This window comes from Heptranchias perlo, chromosome 2, assembly GCF_035084215.1.
Source record: "Heptranchias perlo isolate sHepPer1 chromosome 2, sHepPer1.hap1, whole genome shotgun sequence".
Classification (NCBI taxonomy): domain Eukaryota; kingdom Metazoa; phylum Chordata; class Chondrichthyes; order Hexanchiformes; family Hexanchidae; genus Heptranchias; species Heptranchias perlo.
This window is the reverse complement of record NC_090326.1, coordinates 24748183-24765664: the sequence shown is the minus strand read 5'-3', so window position 1 is coordinate 24765664 and position 17482 is coordinate 24748183. Positions and strand designations below refer to the sequence as shown.

The 17482-nt window shown below is 42.0% G+C and overlaps 1 protein-coding gene across 4 annotated transcripts in view; it reads right to left on the bottom strand.

Moving 5' to 3' along the window:
- Positions 1–17482, bottom strand: part of elmo1 (engulfment and cell motility 1 (ced-12 homolog, C. elegans)) — a 282334-nt gene that overhangs the window by 231352 nt on the left and 33500 nt on the right. For all 4 annotated transcript variants that reach the window (XM_068001271.1, XM_068001264.1, XM_068001286.1 and 1 more), the window contains one exon: positions 1645–1799. In XM_068001271.1, the coding sequence (XP_067857372.1) occupies positions 1645–1722 (78 nt within the window). In that variant the 5' untranslated portion in view covers positions 1723–1799. The remainder of the gene's footprint in view (positions 1–1644; positions 1800–17482) is intronic.

Below are 17482 nucleotides of genomic sequence, written 5' to 3'. Positions count from 1 at the left end.
GCTGGTCTTTTCCTGCCTGTTAAATTTCATATGTTCATAATGAATGAAGCTTTATCTCAGCCAATTCAAGTTGGCACCAATGAGAAGGCTCAATATTCTGTGCTTCTTACGCCGGCCTGAGCTTCAAGTTGCAAATCTGCAGCAGACAAAAATGATCAAATTACTGAATTACACGGGGTATAGTGGCTTAGTGGTCATGGTACTGGACTAACAACCCAAAGGTCATGAGTTCAAATCCCACCGCGGCAAATTATGAAATTGAATTTGATAAATCTGGTAATTTGTGGCCGACACCAGATAAATAAACCACGACAGCTTCCGGATTAAATCCAACTGGCTCACTCGTGTCCTTCAGGGAAGGGAGCCTGTCACTTCTACCGCTCCAGCCGACATGTGACTCCAGTTCTACACTAAATGGCTCACTCTTAACGCCCTCAGGGCAACTCAGGAGAAGCAATAAAATACTGCCCCCGCCAGTGTCATCCGCATCCCAAGAACAAAAAGCATATTAAAAATTCCCAATATTCCCAACAAGGCAGTGATCAACTAGACCTGGTCTTGTTTCTTTTCCCCTCTCCTTTCCTAGAGCTCCCTGTTCTCCACTCCACTGCCCTGCCAAGGGCTGAAGGAGGCAATCTATGCCCCAGATACCCGTCCAATTTCAGGAGGCAAATCAGGGCAGCTCACCCTATGAAATTCCCTACGGATCTGTCGGTGGGAAAGTGCCCACCCCTGCCCGACACTTCCGCAAAATAGGCACAGCAGAAATCGGGACGAGCTGGTGGCATCCCTGGCACCCATCACAGTTCACCACACTGCTTTGTACAACAACTTTTGAATGAACTTACCGTGTGGAACATCAATAAACATCATTAATATACAATGTTATACCTCTGTACACCATGAGGAGGTGGGACCATAGCACTTCAGAGCTGGAACATTACTTTTAAATTAGTCTATAAGTCACACCCTCAGCATGCTTTGATACCCTCTATATGCCTGCACCTAACTGGATCTCAAGAGTTTTTTTCGCCCAAATGGTAATTGTAAAATACAGTGGCATTTTCCACGACGTGACTTGTGCACTGAATGGCAAGGCATATCCCTATTGAAGAACCACTTCAAAAAGCAGTTCTATGAATTTTCCCGAACATATGGAAGGATGAATTCCGCAGCATCTGCACAGTTTTTACATTGCAACTTGCAACCAGTTGCAAAAAGGCGTTTATGTGCAAGAGGGGAAGGAGCAGCCAACCTCTGTGCCCAATCTCTCCAAATGATGGGCCATTCCGCGCCCAGCGCACACCCATTATCCAACAGTCGTTACACTTCAATATTCTACTCTTTGTTACTTCTTCTAAATACAAGGAATAAGGGTACAATTTAAAGTTACGACTGGTGTACTGGCCAATATTTATCTCTCAACCAACACCACTAAAACAGATTATCTGATCATTTATCTCATTGCTGTTTGTGGGACCTTGCTGTGCGCAAAATTGGCTGCAGCGTTTCTTACATTACAACAGCGACTAGACTTTAAAAGTACTTCATTGGTTATAAATCGCTTTGGGACATCCCGAGGTCGTGAAAGGCGCTATATAAATGCAAGCTTTTCTTTTTTTTTAAGCAGACACAGGCTCTTACCTGATCAATCTCCATCAACTTGGGGAAGGCCCCGGGCCATTCGATGGCCACCTTCACAATGTCTGACGGCGGTGGCATCTTAACGGTTTATACGCTCGCTCGAGAAAGCAAGGCAAGTCGCCTCAGTGCACAAGCGTCCCGAAGCTCACCCAACCCTAAAATAAAACACACAAGAGTGCAACTGAGTTGGAAAAGAAAGGATATATTTGGCTAAATAAATTCAATGCATTTTTGATTATTGGTCAAGCACAATAAAACCCGAGAGAACACCAAGTAGAGAAGGCAGATGCCACCTTTTGCCAAGTATCATGGTTTGGGTTCCAATACTTCCTTTGGAAATTTACTGCTGACAATAATAACTTTAATATCTAATGCCTCCACATTATAGGACTCAGACGTAAACCTCTCCACCTCTCTACCTCTCTCTCCTCCTTTAAGACCCTTCTTGAAACCTACCTCTTTGACCAAGCTTTCGTCATCTGTCATAACCTTTGGCTCGGCATCCAGTTTTGTCTGATTACGCTTCTGTAAAGCACCCTGGGATGTTTTTTCTACATTCACGGCACTATATAAATGCAAGTTGCTGTAAGTGGGGGAAAAAAAGACTTTATGTTTAAAGAACTGGTTCTTGGTGACCAGTTTAATCCAAAGAGCCACTTAAAAAACAAGTGGTAATCCCAGTGGAGAAAGCTAACTATCACAAGAACACCAGACCTGCAAACTAGTAACACAGATAGCAGACCTATAAACTGGTAAACTAGTAACACAAATAGAAGACCAACAAACTGGTAAACTAGTAAGACAGATAGTAGACCTATACGTTAACTCTAACCTGCATACACACACTGCTTATATGTATACACACATATATATATATATATATATATATATATGTATACGTACACACACGTATATGCAATATATATACGTATGCACACACTTAGAATAGAATCATTACAGCAGAGAGAGGCCATTCGGCCCATCGGGCTTGTGCCGGCTCTTTGTAAGAGCAATCCAATTAGTCCTATTCTCCCGCTCTTTCCCCGTAGCCTTGCAAATTTTTTCCCTTTAAATATTTATCCAATTCCTTTTTGAAAACCACGATTGAATCTGCATCCACCACCCTTTCCGGCAGCGCATTCCAGATCATAACCGCTCGCTGCGTAAAAGTTTTTCCTCATGTTGCCTTTAGTTCTTTTGTCAATCACCTTAAATCTGTGTCCTCTGGTTCTCGACCGTTCCGCCAATGGAACAATTTGTCTTTATTTACTTTTTCTAAACCCCTCATGATTTTGAACACTTCTATCAAATCTCCTCTCAACCTTCTCTGCTCTAAGAAGAACAACTCCAGCTTCTCCAGTCTATCCACGTAATTGAAGTCCCTCAACCCTGGAACCATTCTAGTAAATCTTTTCTGCACCTTCTCTAAGGCTTTCACGTCCTTCCTATAGTGCGGTGCCCAGAATTGCCCAGTTGTGGCCGAACCAGTGTTTTATAAAAGTTCAACATAACTTCCTTGCTTTTGTACTCTATGCCTCTATTGATAAAGCCCAGGATCCCGTATGCTTTTTTAAACTGCTTTCTCAACCTGTCCTGCCACCTTCAAAGATTTGTGCACATACACCCCTAAGTCTCTCTGCTCCTTCACCCTCGACATATATATACATAGATACACACACATACAATGTATATACGTATACACACGGTATATATACATATATACAGTGTATATAACGTATATGCACACAATTTATATATACACACACAATAAATATGTATATGCAGAGTATATAAAAATACACACTATATATACATATATATATACACACATGCAATATTATAAACGTATATACACACATACAATATTTTTTATATATATATATATATATAAAATAGAAGACCAACAAACTGGTAAACTATTATTCTATATATATATATATATATATATATAGAATAATAGGATCATGAAATGATACAGCACAGGAGGCCATTCAGCCCATTGCGCCTGTGCCCACTCTTTGAAAGAGCTATCCAATCAGTCCCACTCCCCTGCCCTTTCTCCACAGCCCTGAAAATTACACACATATATAAAATATATATATAACTGTCAAAACAGTTTTGAATGATTCTGACTTGAGTATAGCAGTGTTGTATTTTCACTAAGGTTGATGTGATTTAGTCAGTCAACCAATCTATTTAGAAGACCAGATATCAAGACAAATGCCCTCTTTATACTGCAGCTTTTCTGCAATACAATCCAATGCTGCAACACTGCCCCCTTTATCCGCTGGGATGTACTGCAGCATACCTGGCGAGCAACTGCACATCTCACACTTCTTCTGCGCCATCTCTGGTCACTGCTCCTTCCCCATTAGCTGCATACAGTTTGTACAGGCCAGCCTGGGAGAAGCTGCAAGCGGGCCAGGCGGAAAAGGCTGATCACTCAGCTCATTCACCACCATAAATTATGGCAGCCTCTACCTCTGCCGGTAGTGGCTATATTTGCCACTGCCAAAAACTACCTATTCAGGTAAATGAAGAAAGAAAGACTTGCATTTCCATCACGCCTTTCACAACCTCAGGACTTCCCAAAGCGATTTACAGACAATTAAGTGTTTTTCAAGCGTAGTTACTGATGTAATGTAGAAAACGAGGCAGCTAATTTGCACACAGCGAGGTCCCACAAACTGCAATGAAATGGTGACCAGATAATCTGTTTTTAGGCGTTTGTTGAGAGATAAATATTCGCCAGGTCACCAGGGAGAACTCCCCTGTTCTTCTTCGAATAGTAACATGAGATCTTTTATGTCCACCTGAGAGGGCAGACGGGACCTCATTTAACATTTCATCCAAAGGACGGCACCTCGGACAGTGCAGCACTCCCTCAGTACTGCACTGGATGTCAGCCTAGATTATGTGCTTGGGACTTGAACCCACAACCTTCTGGCTCAAAGGCGAGAGCGCTAATCACTGAGCCACAGCTGATGCCTCCTGAAAGTCTCATTTACTTTATATGGCACAGCCTTCGAAATTGGAGCTGTCAAACCCAAGCTTTAAAGCTTCAAACACGATACACCAAAGTTAAGGGGCAGAGCAAGATCGAAGGAGCAAATACTGTAGGGCAAAGCCAGCAGGTTCTTGGTGAGTGGGAACAGTATGCGAAAGAACAGAGAGATTGCTGCATGAGGGAAGGAGAACAAAGGCAAAGTGAAAGCGGACATCTTAGCTTCAAAGCCAGACAAACAAAATCCTCAATGTCAGTCAAGACATCCCTTTTATGAGCACACATTATCTTCAATCGGCTAGTGTCATTAATCTATTCAAACTGCAAGTGCTGGTGCAATGAGTACTTTATGTAGATACATTTAATACTGTTTGCCTTCCCTTATATCCACAATTCAAGTTAGGTCAAAGATAAACGTTGATGTAATAAATTGGATAGCCAGATGGTGAAGGATAGAATACTAGAGCCTGGTCTTCAGTTGCTTCCAAGCCATTATTCAGAGGACAACATTACCTACTGCGTACCCCCTAGGTAAGCTCTCATATAAATGGATACAACAGTCCCCAATAGAAATGCACCATGAATGCAATTAACACTAACTGATATAAATCATATGGATACAATTAACAGTTGATACAACCTCACATTGTGTCAGCTTATGTTTGTAAAAATAAGATGGGGCTTGTAGTGAAGGAGGACATCCTAGTCATCTCACCACTTCAAGTGATGGTGGCTGCACCTCCTGTACATGCTCTTAATTAATATACCCAAAACGTATTGCAAAAGGTAACATCGATCACTACACAACCGAGCTCCGAATCTTAGCAAACCAATGTAACGTCAGCCAATCCTCCCGCCTGGCCAGGTAAGGTTCAGAGAGAGAGAGAGAGAGAGAGAGAGAGAAAGATAAAGAGAAAGAAAGAGAGAAAGAGAGAGAGAAAGGGAAAGAAAGAGAGAAAGAGATAGAGAAGGGAAGAAGAAAAAAAACCAGAGGCAGCACTGGATGGTTTGACTGGGCTGAGCTCAGTTTGCCCATATGGACAGCAATGCACAATTTCATTTGCTGCCCCTCTGCTGGGAACTTGAAGGCCACAATCGTACCTTGGAAACAACTACATGTGCAATTATTTCTGAGTTGGTGAGGGTGGTCAGAATTCTACCCTGCAATGTAAATGGGGCAGATTCCAGGGCACTGGGTTCCAACACATATCGCAGAATCATTTCAACAACATACATCGTGTAGATGTTTCGATTCAGTGAACGGGAACTGAAAATCTCGAATTCCCCTCTATCTCCAGCCTTTGCATTTGTTCGCATTTACCTGAATATTTTAATCATATGTTTTTTTTTGCTTTCAGATTACAGAATTGCACTTTGTATAAACATCATGAACTGTACCATAATCAACAATCTACCAAAATAGCATCTTATTTAGAATTCCTGGTGAGTGAATAGCATCTGGTAAGTGAATAAAACTATGATCGGTATATTTATATTGGGCAATGACTGCAACTCTCCATTTTCCCTTCCTGGGCATTTGTATTTTAGAGGTGGGGGGGGGGGGGGTGGGAATTAAGTATCTATTGGTCTAAAGAACTCAAAGTTGGTTTATTAGCAGCATCACAGTTACTGGGGGACTCTGGGGACATTGGATTTGTGAAATGCAAAGTTGTATTCCACCCTGATGGTAATCTCAGCCCATTAAATCCCACATTCCAAAATAATTTTTGTTACTTTCTTTGTTTCAAGCCACCAGTCAGTAACTCAATTGTATCAAATGAATTTTGGACCAAAGTTATCGATTTTGTTTTAAAAAGGAAATCACAGAAAACGTATATATCCCCCAGACATCTCGCTATCCATGTGGCTACATTCCCTTTAACACCATGTGCCTTAACCTTTGCAACAAGTCTCTTATCTGGAATCTCATCCAACACTTACTGAAAATCATTATAAACAACTGCTTTTCCCTCATATAAGGAAGTGTTCGATAATGTTCTAGATAAGAGACTTTACAGAAGTTAAGGCACATGGTGTTAAAAGGGAATGTAACCACACGGAGAGAGAGATGTCTGGGGGACAGAAAGCAAAGAACAGAGATAAATGGATGTTTTTCAGAATGACTTGCCCCGAGCATCCGTGCTGAGACCTCTTTTATTTTCCACATATAAACTATTCGGACAAAAGCAGTACAGGAATGATATCAAAGTTTGATGATGATACAGCAAACCGTGAGGAAGAATTCAGGAGATTGCAGGGCACAGACAGGTTAAGGGAGAGGACAGGTAGGTGGCAGATGCAGTTTAATGCAGAAAAATGTGAAATAATACATTTTGAGAAAAGAAAATAATGAAAGGAAGTACATCTGAAATGGTGAGAAGGAAAATAGAGATCTAGGTGTGCAGATACATAGATCTTTAAAAGGTGAGAGTGCAGATAGAATCGCCCATAAAGAAGGTGAAAAGGATTTTGTGTTTTATATACAGGACAGTTATGTTTCAGGATCTTTAGATCATTTTTCTACAGAAAGGGTTTGGAGAAAAAGAGTTTCTTTAAATGTTGCATTTTAAAGCATAGTGTATTCATGCAAGTTAAAAGTAAAAAGAAGTCTCAGATGATAGGTAGTAAAGATGTTAACAAGCTAACTTTGGTGGTGTTTCCTCAGACTAGAAATAAGCAATTCATTAGCCAGTCTTACAATCCAAAAAACAATTCACACCCATTGTAGTGGAAAGTCTTTGATTCTGTTTCTGGCCATGAACAGCAATAGATAAAACGCAGAGACACACTCAGGTAGGTAGGTGTTTGAAACAGAAAGCTGCAAAGTGAGGTCAGAAAGTCTTCTAAAAGGATAAAATGGAGGGGAGTTAGAAATTAGTCTGTTCAATTCGAGCAAAATGACACATTGATTTGGGGAAGCACAGCATTTTCATTAATTTTGTATTATTACACAAAGACAAGCTGTACCGATTAAACCAAGTGAATCTAATCGTAACTGCTGCGTCGTATGTTCACTCACTGTGAAATAAAGTAGATTAATGATCTGCATCAAGCCTCACCTCAACAGGTGCTGGCTCAGTCCGCCTTCAGAGAAACTGAAGAAGTACACGTTTGAAAGACAGTTCACAAGTGGGCACTATTGTTATACCCTTGGCTTACGCTATTGTAAAAGTAGAAATGGGGCAGTGTGAGTCACCTCCAACAAAAGGAAGACATTCAGACCATGACAAGAGTGAATTACGCCTCTGAACTAGTGAAGGTATCTAAAGTAGACCTGAATTTGTAACCAGCACTGAATACAAAGGAAGTAAGTGACACTGAATTTATGCAAGATATTTATTACACCACAACAGTTCTGGGCACCCCATTATGGGAAGTATATTAAAGCCATGGAAAGGGCACAGTAAGATTCACTGGAATTATACCAGAAATTAGAGGTTATAGTTATGAAGAAAGGTTCAAAAACACTGGGTCTTTTCTTCACTAGAATAGAGAAAGTTAAGGGAGTAAATAATAATAGAGGTTTTCAAAATTATGAAAGGCTTTGAGATGGTAAGTATTAAAAGATGGTTTCCACAAGTTGGTGAATCAGTAACAAGGGGGCATAGTAATTAACTACATTACAGCAATGACTACACTTCAACAGTATTTCATTGGCTGTATAGTGCTTTGGGACATCCTGAGGTTGTGAACGATGCTGTATAAATGCAAGTTCTTTCTTTCTTTCATAGACGCATGACTTATCGTTGGAAGAACGAAGGGGCAAGTTGTAAGAAATGTTTTTCCAACAAAAGGTTATTAGAACAATGGAATGCTTTACCCACAAGTGACTATTCAGGCAGAGACTGTAACATTATTTAAAAAGGAATTAAATCAGTATTTGAAAAGGAAGGATAATGATAAATGGGTACAGTTGTGTAGTGGTATTTTTTTTTATTCGTTCATGGGATGTAGGCGTCGCTGGCAGGGCCAGCATTTATTGCCCATTCTTAATTGCCCTTGAGAAGGTGGTGGTGAGCCGCCTTCTTGAACAACTGAGTGGCTTGCTAGGCCATTTCAGAGGTCGATTAAGAATCAACCACATTGCTGTGGGTCTGGAGTCACATATAGGCCAGACCAGGTAAGGACGGCAGGTTTCCTTCCCTAAAGGACATTAGTGAACCAGATGGGTTTTTACGACAATCCGGTAGTTTCATGGCCACTATTACTGATACTAGTTTTTTTTTATTCCAGATTTTTATTTAATTAATTGAATTTAAATTCCCCAGCTGCCATGTCAGGATTTGAACTCATGACTCCAGAATATTAGTCCGGGCCTCTGGATTACTAGTCCAGTAACATAACCACTATGCTACCGTACCCGAGGCCTCGCGTTCAAATCCCGCCAGTGGCAAGTTGGGAAACTGATTTATATAATTCTGTGCCAGAAAACTGGTTCACTAATGTCCTTGAGAGAAGGAAACCTACCATCCCAATGTATTCTAGCCTACACATGACTCTAGACCACAACACGTGGTTGACTCTTAATATCCTCTGAAGTGGTCTAGCAAGCCCTATCTCTTCAAGGCAGCCCACCACCTTCTCAGGGCAACTTTGGATGCCCACATCCCATGAACAATTAAAAAAAATTAGACTGGACAGCTCCAGTTGAAGAGCTCGCACTGACTCGGATGCCATGTGTTGAATGGCCTCCTTCTGTATTGCAATCCCTCCGCCTTTCTCATTTTCCTTTTTTGCTCTCACAGGGCAGTGGGGTCGGGGGAAAGTCACTTAGCCAACACGCACGGACATGGACTGACTAGAGACAACAGAACCAGACCCCAACAAAGGAGAGGCAAGCTGCTCAGGTAGCACTGAGATGGGAAGGAAAGAATTGGTAAATGAAGAATAAACAATGTCAGTGCACCCGCACTTTGCCAGTGAGAATCAAAATATCAGGCCTGGCTCTCCAGATAATTCAACTGGTAAAAGCAGAGTTTAGCGTGGAACTGAGCCATGCATACCAGGATGACCTCAAACCTAGCTGAACTCTGGCACTGAAGCATTACACTTGGCTTCAGCATCCCCAGCCTAAGAGAGTGCAGGTTTGTGGGGGGGGGGGAAACCCCACTCTTGATTATTATCCGGTGATTCCCTAGTGGAAGTTGTGCATGTAGATGCATGGCCGTGGCCATGGCCCCTCCCCCACGGTCAACAACTAACTATCTGGGCACATACATAGAGAATGGTCCATATGGGCAAGATACCAGATCCTCCATGAAATGATACAAGTTAGCACCTTCATGAGGGGAGGGGAAAAAATGTCAGAATCAATAGTAGCCGTGAACTGGGTGGAAGAAATTATACAAGTATCACCATTCAATGTTCTCGATATTGATACAATGGAGACAATGCAACATAAATCGCACCTTGACTGAACCTCCTAAGTACTCTTTTCAAAGCATTCGTTCCAGTTCACATTCGGGAAACAGTGTGACCAGCTCAAAGATTAGTCTCAGAGCCTGAGGCAAGAGGGAACGCAGAAAATTCTTTGAACTGGTCAGTTTCTGAATCAATGTTACAAACGCAGCAATTTCGAGCTGAGATTATTGCTGAACTCGAGCTTGCCGTTTTCTCCATATCAAGCGGTCAGTCAGTAAGTAACCCAACTGTACTCTGTGACGTTTCTGTGTGGCAGCAACACATTCTTTATGAAAGGACTTCAACGAATAACCACTAAATAAGAAGAAAGTGAAAGATGTGAAACCTGAATTAGCTTCCAGCAGTGCAAGGCTGACACAGTACACACTGAAAGCAGGCAGTAACTGAAAGCAGAACAAGAAGAAGGGATGAAGTAAAAAAACAAACCCTTTCATCTCCCAGATAATCGTGAGTTTGGTATATGGTTGCATTAAAAATACTCACTATTGCAAATCTTAAAAGTGCACTAATATTTTGCTTCAAAAGACCACCTCAACTTGGGTGTGGCCTTGCGTTTTAACTGAGGCATGAGCTTGAAAACAGTTCAGAATTCTTGCTTTTAATTTCCCTTTTTACTCTGCTGAGGGGATGGGCTGAGTCAGCATTTCTGCCACACAGTTATGTCTTGTGGGGCTCAGTGGCTGCGTCGTCCTCATTCTTTTAACTGGTTAACACTTCCTTCATTTCACTGGAAGCAAAATGACTGGCGACTCTCCGAGTTCTGCAGCTCTCAATCCGCAGGATTCTTCATCACACCATGCATTCAGCAAGTGCAAAGAGGCTAAAACTTGTGACGGCATTAACCAATGGAATAAAAAAAATTAGGCGTTACCCAACAGAGTAAAACAAAATAAAATTACTATTATTATCTTTCCCTTAAGCAGAAAGGCAGTAAGAAAATTATAAAGTGACTAGTTGATACCCCGTGATGTTGCACACATGGGAGCAGATCTCGACTTTGTGTGATGGCGTAAAAGAGGATGCTAGCGAGTCGGCAGCCTGTTTTACATCTCGCCCAATTTTTATTTCTACTGAAGTCAATTTTACACTGTCACATAAAGTCAAGATCCACCACAAGGAATCAAGAGCAAATGTAGTCTTCAGGTGAGGCAGAGTTAGAGGCCATGGGATAATTCAACCAGGATGCACAGATATGATTCAGTCTCCATCTTAAAGTCATAAAGTCTGTCCTTATTTTCAGGTTTCCATTATAAATTCCCATGTCCACATTTATAATAGAAACCACCCATGTAGACTTGGCATGCTGTAATTATGCTTTCCCGCCATTGGTGGCACTGCAGCATCGCCGCTAGGAAGAGGGTGTTAATTACAACATGACAAAGTTTACATAGGCAGCTTCTATTATAAACGTGGACATAGGAATTTACAACAGGAAAAGTTGACAGGAAATGCGCTCAGATATAAGATTTTTAATGTATTACAGATGGACAGTGCGTTCAGCTATATAAGGCTCAGCTCCAGCATCTCCCGGTACAGGGAATCCGGTGTTAACACTATCACTATTGGAACTTAGGGGGAAGTGGGGAAGAGGAACTGAACCATTTCTTAGTCCCAGGCAAACTTCAGGGTTGTAGGTTAGTACAAACTCAAACTTCATTGGGTGAGGTATTCCAACACGAGTTATTCTGTCGATATAAAAAAGTGGCAAGTGGCATATTGATATCAATCACTTTACAAGCTTGAAAATAATAGAATCACACAGCACAGAAGGAAACCATTCGGCCCATCGTGCCTGTGCCGGCTCTTTGAAAGAGCTATCCAATTAGTCCGATTCCCCTGCTCTTTCCCCATAGCCCTGCAAATTTTTCGTTTTCAAGTATTTATCCAATTCCCTTTTGAAAGTTACTATTGAATCTGCTTCCACCACCCTTTCAGGCAGTGCATTCCAGATCATAACAACTCGCTGCATAAAAAGATTCTCCTCATCTCCCCCGGTTCTTTTGTCAATTATCTTAAATCTGGTTACCGACCCTCCTGCCAGTAGATGCCAAATACTTCTTCATAAGGATAGTACCCTTTTAATTCCTTTTACAGATTCACTTTGCAGTATGAACAGAATAATGAACTAAGCAGGTGGATATATGCCATTTAGATTTCACTGACAAGGATCAGCTATACAATCCCCTCGTGGTTTTATGTCATGAGAGTTATAAAATAATTCTCACTAGTGGAACATATGCATCCTTGATGTTTAAAACAGACACTCACTTTTGATTGGATTTATGCTCCCTAATGGACCAATTGATAACTGCACACCCCAGAATGGAAATCAGCCATACAGAACAGGAAAGTGCCGTACAACACACGAGGAGGGAAGTATACAGACATTGATACTTGAAGACAATGTACAGTAGTACAATTCAATTCACTAATGTACTGTACAGTACGTGGGGTGTACACACCCCAGTGTTGTACAGTACATCAGGAGACAGGAACAAGCATTGATTTCTTCCAAGTACAGTACACCAATTAAATATATTAACATACTATACAACAACTTGCATTTATATAGCACCTTTAACATAGTAAAATGTCCCAAGGGGCGTCACAGGAGCGCTTTCATACAAAATTTGACACCAAGCCACTTAAGGAAGTATAAGGACAGATGACCAAAAGCTTGATCAAAGAGGTAGATTTTAAGGAGTGTCTTATAGAAGGAGAGAGAGTAAGAGAGGCAGAGAGATTTAGGGAGGCAATTCCAGAGCTTAGGGCCTATGCAGCTAAAGGCGCAGCCGCCAATGGTGGAGCGATGAAAATTGGGGATACGCAAGAGGCCAGAATTGGAGGAGCGCAGAGATCTCAGAGGGTTGCAGGGCTGGAGGAGGTTACAGAGATGGGGAGGGGCGAGGCCATGGAGGGATAACAAGGATTAGAATTTTAAAATAGAGGTGTTGGTACACCATAAGCCAATACAGTTAGCAAGCAAGGGGTGATGGGTGAATGAGTTAGGATACAAGCAGCAGAGCTTTATTTGAGCTCAAGTTTACGGAGGGTGCACGGGGTAAACACATTGCGTTCAATGCATGGTGAAGTGTTGTACAGTACATGGGGATGTATAGACAATTCAAAGCCTGCATACACACATCTATCACGATTAATCTCTACCCCCACATAGTACAAGGGGAGGGGAACAGGAAGATTCAGCATGGTTTTGTTTTTTGCTCTTTGAAAATATGTGTTGTGGTGTGGTGTGGTGCTGATTGAATTGGAATGCAACTCTCTTCTTGTTAATGAAAACAAGATATGCTTTCTTAGCCAAGCGCACAGCTATGTGCGAAAAGTTAAACCCAAGATCTGCACAACAGCCCTGATGGGTTATCACACCATATAACTTTCTTGTTTATATTTCACACATTTTATGATAGGGATCATGGCAGTAAAATAAAAACAGTCTTTAGCAGCTGGTAGGAAATGGCCCACAGTCTGCAGACAACACTGACCACCCAGCATTCCCCGACCATCAAAATGCATGGCAGTGGAGTGAAACAGATCAATATTCTTGTGACAAGTGTTACAACCTGCTTGAGAAAATGACACAATGCTCCCCGAAAGACTGGATCGTTTTTCCTTTGCCTGGAATTCGCCCTGACTCCCCCAATTAAAAACTTCCTGTATCGCCACCTATTCAGAATGTAATCATTTCACCCTCATGGATTAGAGGGCGTGGGTCCTTACTCTGGGTTTCCCTCTGCAATTCCGATCCCAACCACCTTGTATCGCGCTTCCCCACAGTGGAGGGAGAAGCAAAAACAAATCAGCGTGCAGGGTCACCCTGCACTGATCCTGTGCACCCCGAGTAAGCAGGGAGACCCTGCAGTAAAACAGGCACACCAATATCATAAAGAAGAGAAACTACCAAACAGAAGTAGCGAGATACTGAGCTATATTCCTGCATCTCAGCAATACTTTTGATTATTCAGATCCTTAAAAATACAGATTATTTAAAGCTACCCATTGACCAGCTTCAGACGTGGAAAAAAACTCTCTGACCATAACTTTAAAAAGACCTTAAGAATGAAACATTAAATGCAGTTACCTAATTAATTCATTCTGTAGATTAAAATAATTCTAAATGTTATCAGTATCGTTACTTATTTAAGGGCTTTGATCAAAGATGCCACTTCTTTTCGTCGAACCTGTATTCAGTTTCTATTGACAGTGAATCATACTAGTGGGCTGAAGCTCCTACACGTTAGAGAGAACATTAACGTATTCGAATTAGGCTCATTTCAAACATGCAAAATCCTCTGTTATACAATAGGCTGGCTCTGTAACTCAAAACCTGCAAGATTGCTCTTTATTAAGCATCAAGATTATAGTCAAGGCTGCGTTAGAGAATATTATACATATATATATATATATATATGAACATAGGAACAGGTGTAGGCCATTCAGCCCCTCAAGCGTGGTCCGTCATTCAATTAGATCATGACTGATCAGTACTACAACTCCATTTACCTGCCTTTGCTCCATATCCTTGATACCCTTACCTAACAAAAATCTATCAATCTCAGTTTTGAAACCTCCAATTGTCCTAGCATCCACAGCCTTTTGGAGCAAAGAATTCCAGATTTCTACTACCCTGTGTATGAAAAAGTGCATCCTGATTTCACTCGTGAATGGCCTAGCTCTAATCTTATGATTATATCCGCTCGTTCTTGATTCCCCCACCAGAGGAAATAGTTTCTCCGTATCTACCCAATTGGCTCCTTTTAACATCTTGAACACCTCAATCAGATCACACCTCAATTCTCTATACTCAAGGGAATACAAGCTGAGTTTATGCAACCTTTCCTCATACTTTAACCCTCTAAGCCCCATTATCATTCTGGTGAATATGCGCTGCACCTCCAAGGCCAATATATCCTTCTTGAGGTGCGGTGCTAGATAAAAAGAAAGTCAAGGACAAAAAAAGGCATTTGGCCTATCGAGGTTCGTACCTGCAGTGTTCCAACTCACCCAACCCAATGTTCAGAGCATTTTGAATACCCCTAATGTCTTAGACTTTACTGAATTAACTGGTAGATTATTCCAAACATTGCTCACCCTTTAAGTAAATCATTTCTAATTTGAATTTACTGTTCACTAATTTAGATTCATATTCTCTTTCCCTACTGGCCTCTCGTATCTCTTAAGGTATTAAGGGTTTATCTTATCTTATACCATTTGATATTTGATATATCCCAACCTTCTCTCCAAACTGCACAGCCTTAAACTTTCCTAATCTTTCCTCACAATTCACCCTCTTCCATCTGCTGAAGGTGCCAACTCATGATAGGATACTGTTCCACAGGCACTGGGCAATGACAGTAGCTCATTCAAGTGTGAGGCTTGACAATGACGGTTATTCCACTGCGAGGGGAATCACTGCCACACGCATTTTAAAGGGTCACTTGATGGGGGTCAGAACTCAGGCCCCGGCTTATCTTTTCCTTCCACTTCCTGACCCAATCGCACTGACAGTGAATTCTGCTTCCACTGCTACTCAAGCTGAAACCAGTGAACTCAGTATGGGCCGTGGATCAAACTTGGGACTTTATTTAAAACTTAATAAAGTGCTACATAGCTTATAAAACTTTCCATATCACATTCTCTCCTCAAAAACAATAATACATATTCCCTCCACAAAAAATAATATATTCCCCCCAAGTAATACATATCCCCATTCCAAAGGACACCTATCCCCTCCCCAAATGACAACACATATCCCCTCCCCAAAAGACAACACATATCCCCTCCCCAAAAGACAACACATATCCCCTCCCCAAAAGACAACACATATCCCCTCCCCAAAAGACAACACATATCCCCTCCCCAAAAGACAACACATATCCCCTCCCCAAAAGACAACACATATCCCCTCCCCAAAAGACAACACATATCCCCTCCCCAAAAGACAACACATATCCCCTCCCCAAAAGACAACACATATCCCCTCCCCAAAAGACAACACCTATCCCCTCCCCATAAGACAATACATATCCCCTCCCCATAAGGCAACACAAGTCCCCTCCCAAAAAGACAACACATGTCCCCTCCCTAAAATATAATACGTATGTTCTCCACCCCACCCCCCCCCCCCCGTCCCGCCCAAAATACATATCCACTCCTAAACTTACACACTTATGATAATGAATTTTCTTCGGATAAAATACTTTGGGGCAGATTTTCCTGCTATTGTGCTTGGCCATGTTGGACGGCCTGAGAGGAGCAGAGAGAGGAAGCTCAGACAGGGAGGACTGCCCCCGCCTGAAGATCAAGCACAGGCACGATGGGCTTCTCCTGTGCCATAAGCCTCTATGGTAACGGGGCGCACCCGTGTTTCCTCTCTGCGCCGCACCCGGGTGATCCAACAAGGCCCAGCTCAATAACTGGAACCTCTGCCCCTCGAGGTCTACGTTCACCCTCTCCCCTTCAGTTTCCAGGAATGAAAAATCATTCTGTGCAGTTTAGTTCATGCGACAAATGCTGTTTGGACGGAGAATACTCTGAACTCAGTCACTTGGGGCTCACATATGAATGAACAAGTAAACACTGGCTTATTGCACAATGAAAGTTGTTTTCTCTGTTGTTCACAGTACCGAGCAGTGACGGCTCCAAACGCATGGTGCTGAGGCCACGAGTCCATCTAGTTTGTTGGAATGTTTAGCTGAGGCACCCACATTTTTTCTTCATTTTTAAAAATATATTTACCTTTTTCATCTGCATTTTGTTCTCATTACAGTGAGCAATGGAACACTTCTCCACTTCAAGCTTAGCGGCAGCTCCCACGTCAGGTACGGTACAATTAGAGTAAACATTACCTCCACACTGTCGCATCAATGGGACAATTAGACTCAGAGGGGCAATTTAGTGCTAATTTGTTGTCAGTTTTGTGCCGACTGCAAAATAACTTCACACAAGAACTTTACAGCCAGCAAAGAGAGCAGACTTTCATTCCATCAGTCGCTTCTGCATTCAAATTCAAGCCTCGGATGAAAGGACAGCTCTGACCCATTGCACCACCATCTGTGCCACTTTCATTTTAAATATCTGACAAAAACTCATGTTGCAGTTCAACCCACTGGATAAGGTCGTGAGTTGCAGCTGAACAGTTTACGTGGCAGACTTATTCGCTAGTCTTCCAGCTGGCAACTGGACAGGAGCACATGGTGGGCAGCACCCCAACAGAGGGCAGGAGGTGTATTTTGGGTGATGGGGAAAACTGACCCACTGAGCCAAGCCTCCAACAGGCTGATCGCAGAGTAGCAGTGCCTTCAACTGCCTGCTCTACTAGCTGGATGCGGCTGGGCTTGTTTCCATCCTCTGCTCGTTGCCTTCATCTCTAATTCTCCACTCTCTATGATTGATTTC